The 25724-nt window shown below is 41.1% G+C and overlaps 1 protein-coding gene across 3 annotated transcripts; it reads left to right on the forward strand.

Annotated features, from left to right (window-relative positions):
- Positions 1-1684: 1684 nt before the first annotated feature.
- Positions 1685-23164, forward strand: LOC115224875 (protein RCC2). Of its 3 annotated transcripts, none has more exons than XM_029795829.2 (12): positions 1685-1850; positions 7607-7803; positions 10088-10178; positions 10799-10939; positions 12819-12950; positions 14510-14598; positions 16148-16262; positions 17082-17248; positions 18788-18968; positions 19977-20082; positions 21171-21243; positions 22384-23164. In XM_029795829.2, exons 2-12 carry the CDS (start codon positions 7666-7668, stop codon positions 22555-22557), a joined length of 1407 nt encoding a protein of 468 aa, XP_029651689.1. In that variant the 5' UTR covers positions 1685-1850; positions 7607-7665; the 3' UTR covers positions 22558-23164. The 3 variants fall into 3 exon arrangements, with proteins under 3 accessions (XP_029651689.1, XP_029651688.1, XP_036369593.1); XM_029795828.2 differs by lacking the exon at positions 1685-1850 and adding an exon at positions 3317-3475; XM_036513700.1 differs by lacking the exon at positions 1685-1850 and having other exon boundaries at positions 7577-7803.
- The last annotated feature ends 2560 nt before the right edge of the window (positions 23165-25724 follow it).

Here is a 25724-nt window from a genome sequence, read left to right on the forward strand (position 1 = left end):
ATATATATATATATATATATATGCGTGTCTTTATCCGTATGTAAACATGTATTTATATGAAGTTGTGTGTCTGTCTCCTACGATTTAGATTCCTAACTACTCCCACATTTTGCGGTGCAGTTTAACCAAAACCGGGTATCTTATAGTCGTGATTCATATCGAGCCCTTCTGGGTATTAGCGCGCGTCTACAATGAGTCTACGAATTAAAAAAAAAATTTACCATCATTTTTTTCGCTATTATATAAGGGAAGTAAATCTCTAAAAATGTCTACGATGAGTCAACGATTTAAAAAAAAATTTACCATCATTTTTTTTTTCCATTTTTAATGCATTTTTTTGCTATTTCTTGGCTATAACTCTCTAAAAATGCTTATATAGTTATTTCCCTTACAAACCCGAGCAACGCCGGGCGATAGTGCTAGTCTGTATATATGAGTTCATTTAGGTGATCTTTATATATATTTTATGCTCCATGTATCTGTTTCTTGATATATATATATATATATATATATATAAAGCCTGATTATGCTTATCTGAATCACTACCTCTCATCACACACACACATACATATGTATACACTGGCATAGACACATGTGTTGCTCTGGCGGTGTCCAATTAGAACGGGGTGAATCCTCTACTTCAAGTTTTTTTCATATTATAAACTGATACCGGGTGAATAAACTAGAGAATATGAATTTGTATAGCTTTCGCTCGAGAGTGAGACATAAGTTACCGGCTGAATAACGAGAGAGCGATAGCTTAGACGATAACGAGTGGGAGACACTTGGTAGGCCTGAAGAGGTGAGACGACGTGGGAAAGGCATTGGTTATATATATGATAGAGGAGAGGTCAGAGGGCAAGTCGGGTGAATAGTGTGGTATGGTGAATGAGTATAAGATAATGACTTTCGGAAACATTTTTTCACGCTCAGAGTTGCTGAAGCATGGAATAAACTGCCTGCGTCAGTTGTTGACTGCCATGACACTGCATCTTTTAAGGCCCTCATGCTTCCGAAATCCGCCGAAACTTCACCTGATTATATATACACTTTAGATGAGTTGTAGTGCACCTGAGCACTGTACACAATTATTATTATTATTATTAAGATAGCTTAGAAGGGAGAGAGGGAGGAGTGTTTGTTAGGTAGTGACAGAGAGGGAGAGAGAGTTAATTTTTGTTAGACAGACGTAGATTGTTAGGAAGGGGGAGGAGAAAAGTAATAGATTGAAAGAGAGAGAGAGAGAGGAAGAAAGATATAGTTGACGAGAGAAGAGAGGCAGAAAGATATAGGTGACGAGAGAGAGAGAGAGGAAGAAAGATAGAGGTGACGAGAGAGAGAGAGTGGAAGAAAGATATAGGTGACGAGAGAGAGAGAGAGGAAGAAAGATATAGTTGACGAGATAGAGAGAGGAAGAAAGATATAGTTGACGAGAGAGAGGCAGAAAGATATAGGTGACGAGAGAGAGAGAGGAAGAAAGATATAGGTGACGAGAGAGATAGAGAGGCAGAAAGATATAGGTGACGAGAGAGAGAGAGGTAGAAAGATATAGGTGACGAGAGGGGAGAGGAAGAGATGTATGTTGTTATTAGAGAGGGGAAGGAAAAGGGAGGACAGAAAGATAGGTAGAAAGTGTAGAGAGAGAGAGATGAAGGGGAGTGAATGATTGATGAAGCTAAGATCTAGGAAGGTGGTGGTGGGGTCTTTCAGATGAAGAGGCAGGCTGCTGTCGTGGTACTTTTCTCCCGCCACAAAAATCTTTTAACAAAGCTTTCTTGGTCTCGTCTTGGACAGACAGGCATGTAGATGTATGTATACAGACATACATACGTATAAACTCTCTCTTGTCGGTGTGTATATTATTACAATCATTTCCAAATTCTTTGTTTTTACTTTTTGTGTGTGTGTGTGTGTGTATGTGTTTTGATGTTGTATATGTATTAGTGTGTATATTAATATGTATATATTTAAGAAGTTCGTTATATATCTATATATATATATATATATATATTAACAAGAGTTTAACATATATATTTGTATGTTACTCGGGACACACGGACATCCAGCAATATATATTTTAATTTACTCAGGTACCTGTATTTTTGTCTCTGTGTGTGCACATATATATATATATATAAAGCCTGATTATGCTTATCTGAATCACTACCTCTCATCACACACACACACATACATATGTATACACTGGCATAGACACATGTGTTGCTCTGGCGGTGTCCAATTAGAACGGGGTGAATCCTCTACTTCAAGTTTTTTTCATATTATAAACTGATACCGGGTGAATAAACTAGAGAATATGAATTTGTATAGCTTTCGCTCGAGAGTGAGACATAAGTTACCGGCTGAATAACGAGAGAGCGATAGCTTAGACGATAACGAGTGGGAGACACTTGGTAGGCCTGAAGAGGTGAGACGACGTGGGAAAGGCATTGGTTATATATATGATAGAGGAGAGGTCAGAGGGCAAGTCGGGTGAATAGTGTGGTATGGTGAATGAGTATAAGATAATGACTTTCGGAAACATTTTTTCACGCTCAGAGTTGCTGAAGCATGGAATAAACTGCCTGCGTCAGTTGTTGACTGCCATGACACTGCATCTTTTAAGGCCCTCATGCTTTCCGAAATCCGCCGAAACTTCACCTGATTATATATACACTTTAGATGAGTTGTAGTGCACCTGAGCACTGTACACAATTATTATTATTATTATTAAGATAGCTTAGAAGGGAGAGAGGGAGGAGTGTTTGTTAGGTAGATGAGGGAGAGAGAGTTAATTTTTGTTAGACAGACGTAGATTGTTAGGAAGGGGGAGGAGAAAAGTAATAGATTGAAAGAGAGAGAGAGAGGAAGAAAGATATAGTTGACGAGAGAAGAGAGGCAGAAAGATATAGGTGACGAGAGAGAGAGAGAGGAAGAAAGATAGAGGTGACGAGAGAGAGAGTGGAAGAAAGATATAGGTGACGAGAGAGAGAGAGGAAGAAAGATATAGTTGACGAGATAGAGAGAGGAAGAAAGATATAGTTGACGAGAGAGAGGCAGAAAGATATAGGTGACGAGAGAGAGAGAGGAAGAAAGATATAGGTGACGAGAGAGATAGAGAGGAAGAAAGATATAGGTGACGAGAGAGAGAGAGGTAGAAAGATATAGGTGACGAGAGGGGAGAGGAAGAGATGTATGTTGTTATTAGAGAGGGGAAGGAAAAGGGAGGACAGAAAGATAGGTAGAAAGTGTAGAGAGAGCGAGAGAGAGAGAGAGATGAAGGGGAGTGAATGATTGATGAAGCTAAGATCTAGGAAAGTGGTGGTGGGGTCTTTCAGATGAAGAGGCAGGCTGCTGTCGTGGTACTTTTCTCCCGCCACAAAAATCTTTTAACAAAGCTTTCTTGGTCTCGTCTTGGACAGACAGGCATGTAGATGTATGTATACAGACATACATACGTATAAACTCTCTCTTGTCGGTGTGTATATTATTACAATCATTTCCAAATTCTTTGTTTTTACTTTTTGTGTGTGTGTGTGTGTATGTGTTTTGATGTTGTATATGTATTAGTGTGTATATTAATATGTATATATTTAAGAAGTTCGTTATATATCTATATATATATATATATATATATTAACAAGAGTTTAACATATATATTTGTATGTTACTCGGGACACACGGACATCCAGCAATATATATTTTAATTTACTCAGGTACCTGTATTTTTGTCTCTGTGTGTGCACATATATATATATATATAGCATAATTAAATCTCAGAATGAGATATATATATATATATATATAATATATATATTAACAAGAGTTTAACATATATATTTGTATGTACTCGGGACACACGGACATCCAGCAATATATATTTTAATTTACTCAGGTACCTGTATTTTTGTCTCTGTGTGTGCACATATATATATATATATAGCATAATTAAATCTCAGAATGAGATATATATATATATATATATATATATTTATTTATTTATATTGTGTGTGTATAGTGTACACACCTAATATACACACACGCCTCGGCTTTGTTGAAGTGGTGTGTATATATTTATTTTCAATGATTCATACATCCTGCCTTTATCCATACACTTTGTGTATGTATGTGTACACAATTATTTATATGTGTGTAACTTTGCTAGAAATTTATATATCCTGTCTGTCTCTTTTATGCATACGGTTTGGGTATATATATATTTATATATATATATAACATTATTCTAATTATTTTAAGGCTTCGTGAATCTTTATTGTAGATCGAAACAGTAGGAAGACGAGAGAAGAGACATCGTATTTAATTTAATTCTCAGTTTGTAAGACATCATAGGACACACGCGTTACTCAGAGAAGGGGTCCCGGACCAGGAATTCAATCCCTGTAAAGCACACACAGACACAAAGATATCTCTGCTCTACCTCTTTCTCCCTCTGCACGTTTGAGTTTTGATATCTTTTACTGCGGCCATGCTGGGGTATTATTATCGCGCTTTGAAGGGCTTTAGTCGGACAAATCAAACCTTAGTAATTTTTTTTTTTCCTTTTTCAAATCTAGTACCTATTCTATCGATACCTTTTGCCAAGCCACTAAGTTACGTAGACGTAAACAAACAAACACCGGTTGTCAAGCGGTGGATGGACAAATACACAATGTGTGTGCATTTATGCTGTTTGTATATGTATTTATATTTTATGTATTGTTTGTATATCATCACAGATTTGTTTCTCTACATATTTGTGTGGTACGTGCTTGTATTATCACCATCATCATCGTCATTATATAGATAGATAGATATCTTGTTTCAGTAATTTGATTGCGGTCATGCTGGGGCACCGTCTTGGGTGGTTTTAACCGAACAAATCGATCCCATGGCTTTTTTTTAAGCCTCGTACTTATTTTATTGGTCACTTTCGTCAAACCGCTTATCTTATGGGGACGTAAACACACCAACACCGGTTGTCAAGCAGTGATGCGGGACAAACACACTATATATATATATTTACATACACATAATATATATATAGTGTATTTATGTGTATATATATATATATATATATATAGTGTATTTATGTATATATATATAGTGTATGTATGTATATATATATATATATATAGTGTATGTATGTATATATATATATATGTTTTGATTTTGTCGAGTTATATCGAAAGAATGCCTATATATATATATATATATATATATATATATATATATATGCATTCTTTCGATATAACTCGACAAAATCAAAACATCTCACGTCGGGTACTTCCGTGGATTGTGGAGTATAGATATAACGAAACTATGCCAGCAATGTCTCGTTCTAAACTTGCATATTTGTTCTTACCTGTTCCATGTGTGGATGTAAAATCCGCAAGTTTCCCAGCAGAAGACAAGAATCGAACTGTCATTTGCTTCCACGGAAATACCCGAAGTGTATTCATGTGTTCACTTCGGGTACATACACACGATGGGCTTTTTTCAGTTTCCGCTTACCAAATCCACTCACAAGGCTTTGGTCGGTCCGATGCTATAGTAGAAGACACTTGCCCGAGGTGCCACGCAGTGGGATCGAACCCCGGATCCATGAGACTGGGAAGCAAGCTACTTTCCACTGTGCAGCTAGGCTAACCAAATACTTTGTGTGTTTGGCTAGCAGAACCTGAAAGAAGCTGGTCACGTCTGCACGTGTGCTATTCATGTTTTTTGACATCATCACTGCCCCCTACTCGTAAATAAATGCTACTGTTATATATGCGGTGTTGTTCACTTGCAGTCTTTTGTGAAAACATGCCCAGCATTGTGCTCTTCGTGTTTCAAGGCCTAAGGGCTGGTGACAGGGAGAGCATCCGGCCTTAGAAAATCTGCCACACCAGATTTCACCTGATCTTCGCAAGCATGAGAAAGTGGATGTTAAAATGATTTAGAGATGATTGACACACATGCATGCACACATACACACTATTTCTTAGTCAAGAAGGCTACCATTGGTTTTATGCCGAATGAAATCTTAGTAATTATCTAACCTGCTACATGGGGAGTTGGTGCTTGTCTCCATCTTTGTCCACCTACAAAGACATTATTTATCCACCAATGCGGTGTTGAGCACTCATTCCCACTGTTCAATATTAGCGTGCATATATAAAAAAGCACCATCCGTCCGTGGCCGTTTGCCAGCCTCGTCTGGCTCCTGTGCGGGTGGCACGTAAAAAGCACCCACTACACTCACGGAGTGGTTGGCGTTAGGAAGGGCATCCAGCCGTAGAAACACTGCCAGATCAGACTGGGCCTGATGCAGCCTTCTGGCTTCACAGACCCCAGTTGAACCGTCCAACCCATGCTAGCATGGAAAGCGGACGCTAAATGATGATGATATATATATATATGTGTGTGTGTATGTATATCCATCTTTGTCCATTATTCAGGGATGAGATGTAGGGGTAGAGTCATCAAGTACTTCCTCCATAGTTTTCTAACAAAAGTCTTGTGGCTGGATTCTCAAGAGTGACAGAGATTATGGATGTTATAGTACCATCTATCTTTTTCTTGGTCTACCCCCTAGATCCACAAGTTGTCTCAGCTTGAAGAATCTATCTTGAGGTTCTTTCCTACGACAATCTAATCCAATGGTTCTCAACCATTTTTTTTATCTATGGACCCTCTTTGATTCCCTTTTTGGTCCCTCATAGCCATTTGATGTTTTTAAAAAATCTCATATTTTTAGAATTAAATTTTATTAGGAATTGCCAAAAAATTTATCATTTGGTGTATTTTAGATGTATAAGCAATTTATTGCGCATAAATTTGAGCAAAAAAATCTTATATGGACCCCGACTAAGACCAGCTGTCCTAATCACATCCATAATACCAAAGCTGTGACTTCTAAATGCAGAGAAGTAGCATAGTGGCCTGGAGAAATCCCTGATCTGCAAGTTCAGCACCCTGCTGAGTGACATTACTCCAGGGATCCTTTGGAAGAATTCCATTTTGGTCACTTGGTTTTCTCAGTCATATACTTCTGGTCATTACTCAACATATAGGTGTAGGAGTGGCTGTGTGGTAAGTAGCTTGCTTACGAACCACATGGTTCCGGGTTCAGTCCCACTGTGTCGCACCTTGGGCAAGTGTCTTCTACTATAGCCTTGGGCTAACGAAGCCTTGTGAGTGGATTTTGTAGGCGGAAACTGGACGAAGCCCATCGTATGTATGTGTTTGTTCCCCCAACATCACTTGACAACCGATACTGGTGTTTATGTCCCCGCAACTCAACAGTTCAGCAAAAGAGACCAATAGAATAAGTACTAGGCTCACAAAGAATAAGTCCTGGGGGTGATTTGCTCGACTAAAGGTGGTGCTCCAGCATGGCCACAGTCAAATGACTGAGACAAATATAAGAGTATATATGACCCGGGATGATGGTAGGCACAGAAGCTAAATTGAAGATAGCAAGTTTGAATCTTTTACCAGAGTGATTTGTGTGTGTGTGTAATTTTGTATAAATTTGGTAGGCATCGTCCATGTAACAAGATGTGTTGTTTTTTTATTATTATTATTAATGTTTGTTCTTTTCATTCCCTTGTGTCCTTTCTCAAAGACCTGTGACGCTGAAGAATTAGTGGTGAGTTTGCAAAGAGGGAAGAGAATTAAGCAACAATGCCTCCAAAGAAGAGAATTGGCGATGATGACGCCAGTTTAAATGTGAAAAGACGTCGGAAGAAGAATGGCGAAGACATGGAATTCGGTAACAATTCCAGTTTGGATGCTGATTCTGATGATGAAAATTTGGATATTGTAAGTTTAAGATATCTTTTCTTTTTTTTTTCTCTCTCTCTCTCTCTCTCTCTCTCTCTCTCATTTATTCGTTTCAGCCCAAAGACTGTGGCCATGCTGGGGCACTGGTGTGTAAATGTGTGCTTGTGTATATCTTCTGGTGTTTGTTTCAGTTGTGGGATTGTGGCCACCTGGAAGGGTTTTAGTCAAACAAATCAGCTCTAGCATTTACCCCTTTTTTTTCCCCCAAGCTTGTTACTTATTCTGTCACTCTCTTTTGTTAAGTTACAGGGGTGTAAACAAACCAGCCCTGGTTGTCAAGCAGTGGGTGGGGACAAACGTGTATATGTATGTATATTTATATATATATGTGGCTGTGTGGTAAGTAGCTTGTTTACCAACCACATGGTTCCGGGTTCAGTCCCACTGCGTGGCACCTTGGCCAAGTGTCTTCTACTATAGCCTCGGGCTGACCAAAGCCTTGTGAGTGGATTTGGTAGACGGAAACTGAAAGAAGCCCGTCGTCTATATGTGTGTGCATGTATGTTTGTGTGTCTGTGCTTGTCCCCCTAGCATTGCTTGACAACCAATGCTGGTGTGTTTATATCCCCGTCACTTAACGGTTCGGCAAAAGAGACTGGGCTTACAAAGAATAAGTCCTGAGGTCGAGTTGCTCAATTAAAGGCGGTGCTCCAGCATGGCCGCTGTCAAATGACTAAAACAAGTAAAAAGAGTATATATATCTGAAGCTCACTTTGAGTTCAGTCCCACTTTGTTGCATCTTGGCTAAGTATCTTCAAAAGCTCCAGTCTGGTCAATATCTTGTGTGTATAAGTACTGGGGTAGATTTGTTTGCCAGCCCCTGTCAAACCATCCGACCCATGGCAACAAAGAAAAACAGATATATAGGCGCAGGAGTAGCTGTGTGGTAAGTAGCTTGCTTACCAACCACATGGTTCCGGGTTCAGTCCCACTGCGTGGCACCTTGGGCAAGTGTCTTCTACTATAGCCTCGGGCCGACCAAAGCCTTGTGAGTGGATTTGGTAGACGGAAACTGAAAGAAGCCCGTCGTATATATGTGTGTGCATGTATGTTTGTGTGTCTGTGTTTGTCCCCCTAGCATTGCTTGACAACCGATGCTGGTGTGTTTATATCCCCGTCACTTAGCGGTTCGGCAAAAGAGACTGGGCTTACAAAGAATAAGTCCTGGGGTCGAGTTGCTCGATTAAAGGCGGTGCTCCAGCATGGCCACAGTCAAATGACTGAAACGAGTAAAAAGAGTATATATATCTGAAGCTCACTTTGAGTTCAGTCCCACTTTGTTGCATCTTGGCTAAGTATCTTCAAAAGCTCCAGTCTGGTCAATACCTTGTGTGTATAAGTACTGGGGTAGATTTGTTTGCCAGTCCCTGTCAAACCATCTGACCCATGGCAACAAAGAAAAACAGATATATAGGCGCAGGAGTGGCTGTGTGGTAAGTAGCTTGCTTACCAACCACATGGTTCCGGGTTCAGTCTCACTTCGTGGCACCTTGGGCAAGTGTCTTCTACTATAGCCTCTGGCTGACCAAAGCCTTGTGAGTGGATTCGGTAGACGGAAACTGAAAGAAGCCCGTCGTATATATGTATATATATATGGGTTTGTGTGTCTGTGTTTGTCCCCCTAGCATTGCTTGACAACCAATGCTGGTGTGTTCATGTCCCCGTAACTTAGCGGTTCGGCAAAAGAGACCGATAGAATAAGTACTGGGCTTACAAAAGAATAAGTCCCGGGGTCGAGTTGCTCGATTAAGGGCGGTGCTCCAGCAGGGCCGCAGTCAAATGACTGAAACAAGTAAAAGAGTAATGTGTGTATATATATATCTAAAGCTCACTTTGAGCTCAGTCCCACTGTGTTGCATCTTGGCTAAGTATCTTCAAAAGCTCCAGTCTGGTGTGTATAAGTACTGGGGTAGATTTGTTTGCCAGCCCCTGTCAAACCATCCGACCCATGGCAACAAAGAAAAACAGATATATAATGATGATGATAGGTGTATGTGATAGTTGTCAACAAGCTGTGACATCTTCGATAGCCAAGTGTCGCTCGTTTCCAGTCTTCCGTGAAAAACGTTGTCCAACCATGCAGAGGAAACATGGCTTGGCATTTCCTTGATCGGAAAACTGGTGAAGGCTGTGGGATCACGAAGGGCATTTGGCTATAAAAAAAAAAATCTGCCTTGACGAATGCTGTGTGGGCGATGCAAGTATGGAAACGGGGGCCATAAAAACGATTTTGATGTTTTGTATTATTATTATTATATATCAGAAACTGGAAGGGTCCCTCGTAAACGGAGAAGTGTTGTTTGCTGGAGGTACCAATTGGTGTATGGTTGGACGAAGCCATCTACCTAAAGGAGGTCAGTTTTCTTTCTTACTTTTTTAATATTTTAACAGTCCGATGGACATGCTACTAAAATCACTCTCTTTTTATTTATTTCTAATTGCTGTCTCACCTCTGTAAGCACCCTGTCCCCTCTCTTCGCTATGTCCCTACTCTACATTATCAATGTCACACTCCACTCGGCACTCATTGTGCTACACTCCACCATACACAATCAGTATTACATGCCATTCTATACATTAATACAGGGTGGGCCAAAAGTTATGCACACAAAATAAGTTCAATGCAGTCGGGAATTGCCAAAGATAAGCTTCAGTTTTTTTTTTTATAAAATTGAATAAAATAAATAAAATGCAAAAATGCATCGTACCGCTGAGTCTCCCTGAGAACGACATTAAAGGTACACGTGTCTGTGGAGTACTCGGCCACATACACATTAATTTCACGAGCAGGCTGTTCCATTGATCAGGTCAACTGGAACACTTATATCCAAAAAAGTGCCAGACCTCCCCCTCTTCTAATACTTCATTCTTTGATCACAAATCACTCTTGCCATCATGACCACCCCCACCAAAAACTATTGTGATAATGCTTTAATAATTGTTTTTGTATTTTTTTTTCCTCGTGTTCTCACAGTGAAGAATGGTGGCGGTCACAACCTATGGGGACCGCATCGTATAGCCAACCTTTGCGGAGTGAGGGTGCGTACAGTGGTCTCTGGCTGCACAGCTTGTCATTGTGTTGTCATCACGGCTGAAGGTCAAGTCATGACATGGGGTGAGTACCAGTTTTATTTGCGTGTGTGTGTTCCTGTTTGTGCCTCCAGTGAAAAATGGTGTGTTGGGTGACTGAACAGGTTGACAATTGGAGATTAAGAACTAGATCCTGGGGTCACTTTGTGTGTGAGCACCAGTGTAAAATGATGTGCCAAGTAACTTAGGCATGGTGGACAAATTTTTGATTGTGTACTTCCTGAACCAGTACTTTTATTACTAGAAGCATTCCTTCTATGACCATCCTGGCAGGATGTAATCTGAGGAAGATCTGGCTGCTATTTCTAGGATTCAGATTGGGTTGGCTGTCACTAATTTCTTTCAAAGTTCTTCTGATATGCACTTATATATAACTGAAGGCTCGTAGCCTAATGGTTAGGGTGTTGCACACTTGTTCACGAGATCATGATTTCAATTCCCAGACTGGGTGGTGTGTTGTGTTCTTGAGCAAAACATTTCATTTTCATCTCACTTTTTTTTTTTTTTTTTAAATTCTTAATTGCCTACAAAAGGCTAAACATAGAGGGAACAGACAAAGGGACTAAGTTGATTACATCAACCCCAGTGCATAACTGGCACTTAATTACTCCAAAAGGATGAAGGGCAAAGTCGACCGTGGCGGAATTTGAACTCAGAGCGTAGCAGCAGACAAAATGCTGCTAAGCATTTCACCTGGCGTGCTAACGATTCTTCTAGCTCACTGCCTTCATCTCACATTGCTCTGCGATCACTTTGACACCTGACTCGTGGCACACCTTGCACCTTTTCAGACAACGTTGATTTGTTGGAGGGGATGAACTAATGTGCGGCACGAGCATTTGATCACTACAAACAAACCATTTCCACAGGTCATTCGGCAAAAGCTGAATGCTCATTGGTTGTCTTTGACGGGGCAGTCCATCATTATTACTCTTTTACTTGTTTCAGTCATTTGACTGCAACCATGCTGGAGCACCGCCTTTAATTGAGCAACTCAACCCTGGTACTTATTCTTTGTAAGCCCGGTACTTATTCTATCGGTCTCTTTTGCCGAACCGCTAAGTGACGGGGACATAAACACACCAGCATCGGTTGTCAAGCAATGCTAGGGGGACAAACACAGACACACAAACATACACGCACACATATATATATATATATGTGGCCGTTGCCAGCGCCGCCCCGACTGGCCTTGTGCCAGTGGCACGTAAAAAGCACCATCCGATCGTGGCCGTTTGCCAGCCTCGTCTGGCTCATAAAAAGCACCCACAACACTCACGGAGTGGTTGGCGTTAGGAAGGGCATTCAGCCGTAGAAACATAGCCAGATGAGACTGGGCCTGGTGCAGCCTTCTGGTTTCCCAGACCCCAGTTGAACCGTCCAACCCATGCTATCATGGAAGGTGGACGCTAAACGATGATGATGATGATACATACATATATACGATGGGTTTATTTCAGTTTCCGTCTACCAAATCCACTCACAAGGCTTTGGTCGGCCCGAGGCTACAGTAGAAGACACTTGCCCAAGGTGCCACGCAGTGGGACTGAACCCGGAACCATGTGGTTGGTAAACAAGCTACTTACCACACAGCCACTCCTACATATATATAAAGGGCTTCTTTCAGTTTCCGTCTACCAAATCCACTCACAAGGCTTTGGTCGGCCTGAGGCAACAGTAGAAGACACTTGCCCAAGGTGCCACGCAGTGGGACTGAACCCGGAACTATGTGGTTGGTATGCAAGCTACTTACCATACAGCCACTCCTGTGCCTATGTGTGTGTGATATCTATGTGAAACATATCTTTTCTGTTTGTTTAATTGTTGATGTGTGTGGTGGGCTTTCTAATGTATGTTCTTTTCTCTACACTTCTGTAACATGGGTTTCCCATCCTCTTTGTTAGGTCGCAATGAAAAGGGCCAGTTGGGCCACGGAGATGATATCCGCAAAGATAGCCCCACCGTGGTTGAAAGTTTAGCCAACGATGTGATCATCGATGCTGCTTGTGGTAAGAACCACACCCTTTTCCTAACAGGTGAGTTGTTCATTAACCTTTTACTCTCTTTTACTTGTTTCAGTCATTTGACTGCGGCCATGCTGGAGCGCCGGCTTTAGTCGAGCAAATCGACCCCAGTACTTATTCTGTTAGTCTCTTTTGCCGAACCACTAAGTTACAGGGGTGTAAGCACACCACCATCGGTTGTCAAGCGATGTTGTGGGGACAGACACACACACACACATACATATATACAACAGGCTTCTTTCAGTTCTACCAAATCCACTCACAAGGCTTTGGTTGGCCTGAGGCTAAAGCAGAAGACACTTGCCCAAGGTGCCACGCAGTGGGAATGAACCCAGAACCATGTGGTTGGTAAGCAAGCTACTTACCACACAGCCACTCCTGCACCTATCTGATTGTTTATTTTTAAAATGACACTGTAAAGTAGGTGTGAGGGGTCACATCTGGCTGGTTTAAACCATTAGCATTCAGATTATTTTGTCAAATGCCATCTTTATTTATTCACATTGTTTTCAATAATCATGCCAAAACTGACCTCACCTGGTGTCAGGTAAAAAAAAAAATACTCAGTCCACTCTGCAGAGTGGGTGATGTTAGGAAGGACATCAGCTGTAAAAACCCTGCCAAAACAGACACAACAGCCTGGAGTAGTCTTCTACATTGCCGGTTCCTGTTAACTCTTCCGACCCATGCATCCATGGGAGACAGACGTTAAATGATGATGATGATTGTTTATGTTTTTTTAGAATGACATTCTAGGGTAGGTGTGATGGATGGGAACTAGCTGATTTCAGAGTAAAGCAGGGCCCAGAAAGGGCCAGTTTAAATGCTAAATGGCTATGGAGATACAACAGCCTTTACAGGACAGGGACCATTTTTTTCTATTTTAACAATTGTTCCCATGTTCTTGCTGAAATACATTGCATTTGTTTCATCATCATCATCATCGTTTAGCGTCCGTTTTCCATGCTAGCATGGGTTAGACGGTTCTGCTGGGGTCTGTGAAGCCCGAAGGCTTCATCAGGCCCAGTCAAATCTGGCAGTGTTTCTACGGCTGGATGCCCTTCCTAACGCCAACCACTCCGTGAGTGTAGTGGGTGCATTTTACGTGCCACCCGCACAGGTGCCAGACAGAGCTGGCAAACGGCCACGAACGGATGGTGCTTTTTATGTGCCACCTGCACGAGGGCCAGGCGAGGCTGGCAACGGACACGAACGGATGGTGCTTTTTATGTGCCACCTGCACGAGGGCCAGGCGAGGCTGGCAACGGACACGAACGGATGGTGCTTTTTATGTGCCACCTGCACGAGGGCCAGGCGAGGCTGGCAACGGACACGAACGGATGGTGCTTTTTACGTGCCACCGGCACGAGGCCAGTCGGGGCGGCGCTGGCAACGGTCGCGAAACGGAAGGTTCTCTTACATGCCACCGGCACTGGTAACACATCTGCAATTTCCATTGATCGATTTCGATTCTGATCCTTCAATTAATTATATAAAATAATGTTCCCCTCCCTTTTGCCAGTGTGTTTTTTAATTTTTCATGGTTGTTATTTTTCTTTCTTTTTTTCTAGAGAGAGGTAAGGTTTATGGTTGCGGAGACAATAAGATGAGCCAACTTGGTATTGGTCACCAGAGTCCTTGTGTACCAACCCCTGTCAGAGTGAGTATTCATTGGATTTATATGGTCTTGTTGAATATCTGTAGCCTCATTTATCACTGTGAATTCACATGGTTTAGTGGTTGACAGTCGTATAGCTGTGAGCTCCATTACTTGTTTGCTTTTGACGGCGTTCACCCAGGGCAGGTTGAGCCAGCTTCTCTGGTCCTAACGGCATCACGAACCATGGCAGCCCACGCTTGACGGTCCTGTGCGAGGTCACTGGAGATAGCGAGCCATTTGCAGTTCCGTCTGCACATACCGACCGCCTAAGGTTTATGTTTGCGGAGACAATAAGATGAGCCAACTTGGTATTGGTCACCAGCGTCCTTGTGTACCAACCCCTGTCAGAGTGAGTCTTCATTGGATTCATATGGTCTTGTTGAATACCTGTAGCCTCATTTATCACTGTCAATGATCGAGACAAGTGTATTCTCTGCTAGAGTAGGTAGACAATCAAGAAAATGTGTGAAGATGGAAACTTTGCCGTTGCGGGCCATGACTTTGATATCATTGGATCTACCATACCATTTACAAAGTGCATAGAAATGATTAATTTATTGTTTAGGGAGGAATGAAACCCCTGGGATAAATGAGAAGAGATGTATTTTGTTCAGTTTTAGGGTCTCCCTACCGCTGTGAGAAATAACAGCTAGATCTCCCTCAGATCCCACCCTACCATTTTTAACTCTTTTGTTGCCATATTTCTGTTGAGATATGTTGCCTTTGGTTCAGTTAGTTTTTGAATTTAGCAGTTCCGCTGTCAATAAGGGTGGGTGTATCTGCTTGTTGATGTTCAATGTCGGTTCAGTTAAACTTTAACCGTTTAGCATTTTGTTTATTCTGTCGCTCGCGGAGTGGTTGGCGTTAGGAAGGGCATCCAGCCGTAGAAACACTGCCAGATCTGACTGGGCCTGACGAAGCCTTCCAGCTTCACAGACCCCAGTTGACCCGTCCAACCCATGCTAGCATGGATAGCGGACGCTAAATGATGATGATGATAATGCTTATTTATTCACAATGTTTTGAATTAATCATGCATTATTTTGAAGCTTTGAGATTTTATTGACGAGATTGTTTATTTTTCGAGTGACATTGTAGGGTAAGTGTGAAGAACCAGATCTGGTTGGTTTGAACATAAGATAGGTAGAATATTTAGGTTGGATGTGGCCAGTTTAAACACTGTAGGGCTAAGCTGTAGAGATCTCAGTAGTTCTGGCGAGCTGGCAGAGACGTTAGCATGCCGGGCGAAATGTGTAGCCGTATTTTGTCTGCTGTTACGTTCTGAGTTCAAATTCCGCTGTGGTTGACTTTGCCTTTCATCCTTTCGGGGTCGATAAATTAAGTACCAGTTAAGCACTGGGGTCGATGTAATCGACTTAACCCCTTTGTCTGTCCTTGTTTGTCCTCTCTATGTTTAGCCCCTTGTGGGCAATAAAGAAATAAGTAGTTCCAACAAGCTTATGATGGCCACAGGCACTGCCCCTTTCTTCCATAATTTACAAAATCAAAGCTCAGCTAACCCATCTTTTCTTTATTTTCCTCGATACAGATCCATTACAAAGGTCCACCAGTGCGGAAAGTGGCCTGTGGCGCAGAGTTCAGTATGATAGTTGACATACGCGGTAACCTGTACTCCTTTGGATGTCCAGAACATGGTCAGCTAGGTAAGTTTTGTGTCTCGGCAGAGCAAACATAGCAAAGGAAATGGGACAATGCCAGATTAAATACTCTACAGGTTCTTTTTAGGTTCTGGGCTAGGGTTTTGACTTGTGTAGCTTGGATTATGTGGGGGCGTGGCCAGAGTGTGTTGCTGGGTGCATAAACAGTGGCCAGTGTTGTTTGTTTCAAGTTTTCCATATTAACATGTCTGGACTGTTTGTTCAACAGACCACCAGAATTAGTAATATAAAGGGCATCCAGCTGTAGGAAACTCAGACCCAAGGGCGGTGAGCTGGCAGAAACGTTCGTACGCCAGGCAAAGTGCTTAGCGTTATTTCGTCTGCTGCTATGTTCTGAGTTCAAATTCCGCCGAGGTCGACTTTGCCTTTCATCCTTTCAGGGTTGATTAAATAAGTACCAGTTACGCACTGGGCTTGATATAATCGACTTAATCCGTTTGTCTGTCCTTGTTTGTCCCCTCTGTATTTAGCTCCTTGTGGGTAGTAAAGAAATAGGTATTTCGTCTGCCGTTACGCCCTGAGTTCAAATTCCGCCGAAGTCGACTTTACCTTTCATCCTTTCGGGGTTTTGAGGCTATGGATCGGGAGGGGCACTGTTGACTGGATGCATTGTCAAGTTTGATCAACCCTGGTTGGGTCACCTGAGTGAGGGTGTCCGATGTTGAAAGATCTAAAACATGTAATACACCTAGAAAACAACGTTGATGTGTCCAGGTGCGTCACTGGATGACGTATGGAAAAACCATAGATATACATACATATACACATAAATAATGTTCTCTCTCCATCTGTTTCTTTCAACAGGTAACAACTCTGATGGGAAATACTTTGTAACCAGCAATAAACTGTCGTTCAAGTGTGAACTGGTGCCAAAGAAACTTCATGTGTTTATTGAGAAGACCAGAGATGGCCATATCATTCCTGTCACTGATGTGGAGATTAGAGATGTTTCCTGTGGATTGAATCACACGGTAAGGGTCATTGCTTCTCTCTCTCTCTCTCTCTCTCTCTCTCTCTCTGCACGCACACACACGTGTGTAATCTAGCTGTGGATTAAATCATATTTATGTGTGTGTGTGTGTGAATCTGGTACGAGCATGTCCAAGGTGAGTGTCTTCCATTATAGCCGTGGGTTGACCAAAGCCTTGTGAGTGGATTTGGTTGGAAGAATCCCATTGTGTGTGTCTGTGTGTCTTTGTATTCATTCCCAACCGGTGTTTTGTGTTTTCGTCTCCATAACTTAGAACTTAGACCAATAGAATGAGTGTCGGGCTTCAAAAATAATTACCGGGGGTCGGTTCATTCAACTAAAATTCTTCAGGGCAGTGCCCCAGCATGGCCACAGTCTAATGACTGGAACAACATGGACGAAAAGATGCTTATCTCTCTCTTTCTCTCTTTTACTTGTTTCAGTCATTTGACTGCGGCCATGCTGCAGCACCGCCTTTAGTCGAGCAAATCGACCCTGGGACTTATTCTTTTGTAAGCCCAGTACTTATTCTATCGGTCTCTTTTGCCGAACCGCAAAGTGACGGGGACGTAAACACACCAGCATCGGTTGTCAAGCAATGCTAGAGGGACAAACACAGACACACGGACATATACACACACATACATACATACATATATATATATATACATATATACAACAGGCTTCTTTCAATTTCCATCTACCGAATCCACTTACAAGGCTTTGGTCAGCCCGGGTGTATAGTAGAAGACACTTGCCCAAGATGCCACCACACAGTGGGACTGAACCCGGAACCATGTGGTTGGTTAGCAAGCTACTTACCACACAGCCACCCCTGCTCCTATGTGAATGTGCCATATATATGTAGCAGAGACATGTTACACTCATGATGCGGGTTGGTTGTTAATTGAACCCTTTTAGTTCATCGTCTGAAGGCATCGACAGTGTTCTGCTTTCGAGGGTCGTTTTTTGGCTTATTGATGTAAAATGACTGCAGCAAATAGGGTTATTTGCATGCAGGACAGGCATTGGATTCAGGTGTCTCTTAACCCGTTGATTTTATTGAGGGAGGTAATTCCGTATGGCAAAGTTGCACGGGAGATAACTCCGTGAAATCTAGATCGCGAGCCAATTGGGACGTGGGGATTAAGAAGCTCGCTTTGCAGTTTCGTTCCAATGCGTAAAACCATGGGCCTAGTGTCTTCTACTATATCCCCAGGCTGGCTAATTCCTTGTACGTTGTTTTGAGAGCCTCACCTGTGCACATTTGTGCCTTCGTGTTTGTCCCCTCTTCCTTGGTAACGGGTGTTGGTTTGAGTCTCTGTAATTTAGCAGCTTGAAACTATTATTTTTATTATCATTATTATTATTAAAATTATCATTATTATTATTATCATTATTATTTTTATTATTATTATTATTATTATTATTATCATTTTTTTTATTATTATTATCATTATTATTTTTGTTATTATTATTATCATTATTATTTTTTTATTATTATCATTATTATTCTTAATATTTATCGTATTTTCTGCAGGTAGCACTCGATTCCAAAAAACGGGTGTTCACTTGGGGTTTCGGTGGCTATGGACGATTAGGGCACTCGGAACCAAAGGACGAGTTTGTGCCACGGCACCTGAAATTCTTTGATGGACCAAACCGAGGTGCAGGCCAGATATTTTGCGGCTCAACATTTTGTCTTGCTGTCAATGAATTAGGTGAGTAATTTACCATTTTTCCAGTCACACTACTTTGCTATACATTTGTTTCTCTAGGTGCAGCCATGGCTGTGTGGTTAAGAAACACACTTTGCAACTGTATGGTTCTGGGTTCAGTCCCACTCTGCAGCACCTTGGGGAAGTGTCTTCTATAACCCTGGACTTCCAATATCTGTGTGCTTGTCTTTGTGTTTGTCCCTCCCACTAGGCAACTGGTACTTCCATAACATAGTGGTTCAACTAAAATCCTTCAAGGCAGTGCCCCAGCATGGTCGCGGTCCAATGATTCAACCCTTTAGCATTTAAAGTGGTCATATCCAGCCAAATTATTCCATGTTTTATGCTCAAACTGGCCAGATCTGGCTTCTCACACCTATCTTGCAATTTTCACCTGAAGAAGGCTGGAGGGGTATATCAGCTGAAACGTTAACAACAAACAAGATGAGGACAAATATCCGTCGGATGTAAATAATGTTCCAATGTTCTGTTGCCCTAATGTACTCAGGGGGCATTGGTTAACTTGAGGCTTTAGTAAAAGACAATCTTATTTCTTTATTGCCCACAAGGGGCTAAACATAGAGAGGACAAACAAGGACAGACAAAGGGATTAAGTCGATTAGATCGACCCCAGTGCATAACTGGTACTTAATTTATCGACCCCGAAAGGATGAAAGGCAAAGTCGACCTCGGCGGAATTTGAACTCAGACCGTAGCGGCAGACAAAATACGGCTACGCATTTCGCCCGGTGTGCTAACGTCTCTGCCAGCTCGCCGCCATAAAAGACAATCTTGCTAACTGCCATGCTGTGGGATTGAACCTAAAACTATGTAGTTGCAAAGTGAGCTTCTAAACCACATGACCCTTCTGGGGCCCAGAGTCTTGTTATATTTATTGTTTCTGAAACTGAATGCTCTTCTCTTTTGCCCCTTCTATCACTAAATCAGTCAATATTTAGCTTGTCCTATTACATTCTGCACCCTTTTTTTTTCTTTCTCACTTGTTTGCAGGTAGCCTGTATTTCTGGGGTCAGACAAAATCAACAGGTGAGGCCTCCATGTACCCGAAACTGGTTCAGGACTTATCAGGATGGAGAGTGAGAAGTGTTGGCTGCTGGTCAGTTTTCTTTTTTTTTTTTTCTTTTATGTTTGTGTATGTAATAGATTAGGGCCTGTGGTGGTTTTATTGTCTAGAGCAGGGGTTCTTACTTAACCAACCATTTTTTTTATCTATGAACCCCCTTCGATTACTACTTCATTCTGGTGGACCCCTTTAGCCATTTGATGTTTAAAAACCAGTTTTATAGAAACTTCTTTCAAAACCCCTATTTTGTTTGTCACCCATTAATTTGTGTAGGTTGAACTCTGTAAAATGTTAAAGAAAGAAACCTAGCTGTTTCTTACAATGCATACCAATACATACATCTAAAGTAGGGGTTCTCAACTGTTTCTTTATCTATGGGTCCCTTATTCTGGTGGACCTCTATTGCCATTTGATGTTTAACCCTTTAGTATTTAAACCGGCCATATCCGGCCAAAATATTTAATCTGTTTTATGTTCAAACTGACCAGATCCTGGCTCTCACACCTACCCTACAATGTTATTCTACATTAAGTAATTACACCATCAAGATCTTGAAGATATGAGATGATGCAGGATTAATTCAAATCAATGGGAATCAATAGGTATTATGTCTGATTGAATAATCTGAACACTAAAGGGTTAAAAACCAGTTTTATTAAAACTTCTTTCAAAATTCCTATTTTGCTTTCCACACATTAACCCTTTTGATACTGTATTTATTTTGAGATGCTCTGTGTTTCTTTCAATCAATTTTAAATATAGCAAAGAATTTAGTAAAATAACTTGGTTATCATTAAGCTAATGTTAGGAACATAAATTGTGACTAAGATTTGGTGAAAGATTTTAATTCAAAACTTATGAAAACAAGACATTTGTACTACAGAGCCAGAGCCGGTTTCAGCCGGGTTGGTATCAAAAGGGTTAACTTGTGTTGGTTGAACAACGTAACTTAGAAGGATTTCTGCATTGCATTGTTAGGTCCTGCCCATCTGGGCCAGCCATTTGGTTGACCCATTCATTACCTGCTCTCCCTCCTCGTTACTACAGAACCATGTTTTTTTTAATATACTGTGAATTGACTAATGCGTTTGTCTCTCTCTCTCTTTTCTTCCCGTTTCCAGCAACAAGAGTATTGTCGTTGCTGCTGATGAAAGTGTTGTAAGCTGGGGACCAAGTCCTACATATGGAGAACTGGTACGTGTTAAAATTACTAGTTGATTAGTTTAGTACTTTGACTAACTAACTCTTTTGTTATCATATTTCGGTTGAAACCTAAATGGAGATGAAATTTTTATAAAAGGCTTTTATTTAAAACTCTTTAACAATTTAGCATTTAAACAGGCCGTATCTGGCCCAAATTATTAAAACTGATCAGATCCAACCTCTCACAGTTGCTCTACAATATCATTCTAAAAATATGCAAACATATCAATGAAATCTTGGGACTACAAGATTAATCTATAATCAATTACTCTTTTACTCCTTTACTTGTTTCAATCATGTGATTGTAGTCATGCTGGAGCACCGCCTTTAGTCGAGCAAATCGACCCGAGGACTTATTCTTTGTAAGCCTTGTACTTATTTGAGCAAGTGTCTTCTACTATAGCCTCGTGAATGGATTTGGTAGATGGAAACTGAAAGAAGCCCATCGTATATGTGTGTTTGTGTCCCCACCATCGCTTGACAACCGATGTTGGTGTGTTCACATCCCCGTAACTTAGCAGTTCAGCAAAAGAGACGATAGAATATGTACATGGCTTAGAAAGAATAAGTACTGGGCTCGATTTGTTCGACTAAAGGTGGTGCTCCAGCATGGCCACAGTCAAATGACTGAAACACATAAAAGGTTGAAGTTTTGTAAATTAATTTTTGTCATTATTAAGAAGCTGGTGTTTGGGACTCAAATCAACCTGAAATTTTGATTGAAGGTTTTAATTTAAAACATTTAAATCCGTTTCTTAACCACATTTTTGTTGAAAAACACTTCTCTTCAATTAATTTTTGAAATTATCGAAAAATTAAGCAAAATAATTTTAAGTAGGTGTGTAACAAATAAAGAGGAAATTCTTATGAGAGACTCTAATTTAAATCATTTCAGCACTTTTTGTTGGCCTAGAATCATAAAAGATATTTTCCCAAGGTGCTGTGCAGTGGGATTGAACCTGAAATTATATGATTGCAAAACAAGCTTCTTAACCACGCAGCCATGCCCATGCCTCTGTTCCTCTCTCTTTTCCTCCTTCCTGTCTCTGTGTCTGTCTATCATTTCTCCTCCTCCTATTCTATCTTTCATTGCTCATCGGAGGTTTTATTTTTTCTTTTGAATATTTTCAGGGTTACGGAGAGAACAAGCCTCACTCCTCTACAGTGCCGCAGGAGGTCAAGACTCTGGACGGCATCTACATCCACGGCGTCGCCTGCGGCTACGGCCACTCACTCTACCTGGCGCGGGCAGACACCGAAGCCAACAGACAGAAACTGGAACGATTGCCAGTCTTCTCACCATAAATATCACCAAACCCCACTCGGGCCCACTTTCTCTTCTTGCTCCTCCCCCTCCACTTAACCCCTCCTCCTCCTCTCCAATTTTCATTATTCCCCTCCCACCCCTCCCCATGTCCTCACTCTATCTCCTCCTCTTCTATTTCCTCTTCACGCCATATAATTCCATTTTGCCTTCCATTTATCCAAAGTCAGTTATTTTCATCTGTTCCATTCATCTTATCCTTTTTTTTTCATTCATTTTATTACTATTATTATTATTATTATTATTATTATTATCATACTTGACGGCAAGGTGGCAGAATCATAACCACGCTGGACTAAATGCTTAGTTGCATTTCATCAGGCTTTACGTTCTGAGTTCAAATTCCGCCAGGGTCGACTTTGCCTTTCATCCTTTCAGGGCCAATAAAACAAGTACCAGTTGTGCACTGGGGTTGATGTAATCGACCGATCCACTCCTACAAAATTTCCAGCCTAGAGTCATGTCTATAATACAAAGAAAGAATTTTATCATTATTATTATTATTATTAAGGCGGCGAGCTGGCAGAATCGTTAGCACACCGGACAAAATACTTGGAAGCATCTCACCCGTCTTTACGTTCTGGGTTCAAATTCCACCAAGGTCGACTTTGCCTTTCATCCTTTCACGGGTCCATAAAATAAGTACCAGTTGAACACTGGGGTCGATGTATTCACCTTACCCCCTCTCCCAAAATGTCAGGCCTTGTGCCTTTAGTAGAAAGGATCATTATTATTTTTATCAGTAATGATATTTTCTGAATTCAAAACCTGCTGGGGATGCGAGGGGGGTTCAGTAAAATAAAGTACCAGTTACATACTGGGGTTGGCATTGTGATCGGCTAATCTCCACCTCCCGCTGCTCTTCAACATTTGCTGGCCTTGTGCCTAAATGAGAAACCATTATAACCATCATCATCACCATCATCAGACTTTTACCAATTGCATCTATCTGCCACTCTGATGGTGATGCTGGTGGTGATGATGATACTGTTTATGAATCCTTGTGACAAATAAAAGACATAATTGTTATTAGTATTATGACATTATTATTACTATTACTGTTAATAATCATCTTCATCAACAGATTGCTAGAGTCGGTAGAGCATCAAAAATATACACCCAATGAGAGTATACATAAACCTAAGATTTTTTTTTTTTTTTTTTTTTTTTGGTTATATTTTCATTCCTTTGCTTGGAGCGTGAATGGAAGGGATACCATAATGTACCAGTCCTTCATTTAACCCTTGATTGGTGTGTGGGGGCCAGTAGATCAAGATTTTTAACCCCTTCCTTGCACCTGTACCAAATCTGTGGCCTTGAGTCATCATTGTCATTGTTCTTATTAATGTGGCACTGAGCTGGCAGGATTGTTAGTGAACCAGACAAAATTCTTAGAAGCCTTTCGTCCATTCTTTACATTTGACAGATGTTTGTCCTCATCTTGTGTGTTGTTAACACGTTTCGGCTGATATACCCTCCAGCCTTCATCAAGATGTGAAATATCCGTCAAATGTAAATAATGTGCATAATTCCTCATCTCTTCAATATACAACATTTCGTTTGTCTTTACATTCTGAGTTCAAATTCTGCCGAGGTCAGCTTGGCCTTTCATCCTTTCGGGGTTGATGAAATATTTACCAGTTGAGTACTGGGGTCGATGTAATCGACTGTTCCCCTCCCCCAAAATTCCAAGCTATGTGCCTACAGGGAAAGTGCATAAGAAGACAGTGACCTGGTAAGAATTGTTAACATGTTGGGCAAAATTGCTTGGTAGTGTTTCATCCAGAATTTACATTCTGAGTTCAAATTCCAGCAAGGTTGACTTAACTTTTCATCCTTTGAGGATCAGTGAAATAAATACCAGTGGAACACTAGGGTTCATGCCACTGACTAACCCCCGCCCTACAGATTTCAGGCTTTGTGCCTAATATATAGAAAAGATAATTATCAAGGCAGAGTCGTTAAGCATGCCAGACAAAATGCTTTGTAGCATTTCTCTCAGCTCTTTGCCTTTCGTCCTTCCAGGATTGATATAACGAGGTACCAGTCGACTACTGGGGTTGATGGTAATCAACAGACCCCTCCCTCAAAACTGCTGGTCTGATAGGAAAGTTTGAAACCATTATGACTATCATTATATAAAGTGCCTAGTGGGTAGAATTGTTAGTGTGTCAGAGGAAATGCTTTGCACCATTTCTTTTAGTTTCTTGTGTTCTGGGTTCAAATACTGCTGAGGCCAGTTTTGTTTTTCATCCTTTCAGGGTTGATGAAATAAAAGCACCAGTTGAGCCCCAGGGTCAATGTACTCAGCTTGCCCCCTATCCTTCTAAAGCTACAGGGCTTCTGCCAAAATTTGAAACCATTATTGTTAGCAGTCCAGGCAAAATGCTTTGCGGCATTTCTGCTGTCTTTATGTTCTGAGTTCAAATTCCGCCAAGGTTGACTTTGGCTTTCATCCTTCTGGGGTCGATAAATTAAGTACCAATGAAACACTGGGGTTGATATAATCAGCTTTTCCCCTCTCACCATAAATGGCTGTCCTTGCAGCAGAATTTGAATCATTATTATTGTCATCATTATAATTATTGTTAGTGTTGTTGTGGTGAACTGGCAGAATTAGCACATTAGGCAAAGTGTTTTGCAACATTCATCCATCTTTGTTCCGAGTTCAAATTCCGCCGGGGTTGATAAAATTAAGTACCAGTTACACACTGGGGTTGATTGAATTGACTTGCACTCCCACCCCAAAAAATGGTTGCCCTTGTGGCAAAATTTGAAACCATTATTATTATTATTATTATTATTATTATTATTATTATTATTGTGCTGAGCTGGCAGGATTGTTTAGCACGATGGCCAAAATGCTCAGCGGCATTTTGGCTGTCTTTACATTCTGAGTTCAAATTCTGCCATGGTCGACTTTGCCTTTCATCCTCTCGGGGTCAATATAATTGACAAGTCTGTCTCTTCTCCCACTCACCTCAGATTTCAGGCCTTGTACCTACAGTGGAAAGGATTATTATCAGGGTTTAGTTTGTGTTTATGTATAAATATGACGGGGGTGGGGTGATCAATTTATCTTCACCCCCTGGACTTACTGGTCTTGTGCCAAAATTTGAAACCGGCATTTGGTTTCTTTTTTTTTTTT

Source organism: Octopus sinensis, linkage group LG26 (genome assembly GCF_006345805.1).
Source record: "Octopus sinensis linkage group LG26, ASM634580v1, whole genome shotgun sequence".
NCBI classification, from domain to species: domain Eukaryota; kingdom Metazoa; phylum Mollusca; class Cephalopoda; order Octopoda; family Octopodidae; genus Octopus; species Octopus sinensis.

Bases quoted from the DNA above. Each gene is read 5' to 3' on its own strand.
- LOC115224875 (XM_029795829.2), top strand. From the start codon at position 7,666: ATGCCTCCAAAGAAGAGAATTGGCGATGATGACGCCAGTTTAAATGTG. The intron at 7,804-10,087 runs GTAAGTTTAAGA...ATTATATATCAG, and splicing joins ATGATGAAAATTTGGATATT to AAACTGGAAGGGTCCCTCGT. The intron at 20,083-21,170 runs GTCAGTTTTCTT...TCCCGTTTCCAG, and splicing joins GTGAGAAGTGTTGGCTGCTG to CAACAAGAGTATTGTCGTTG.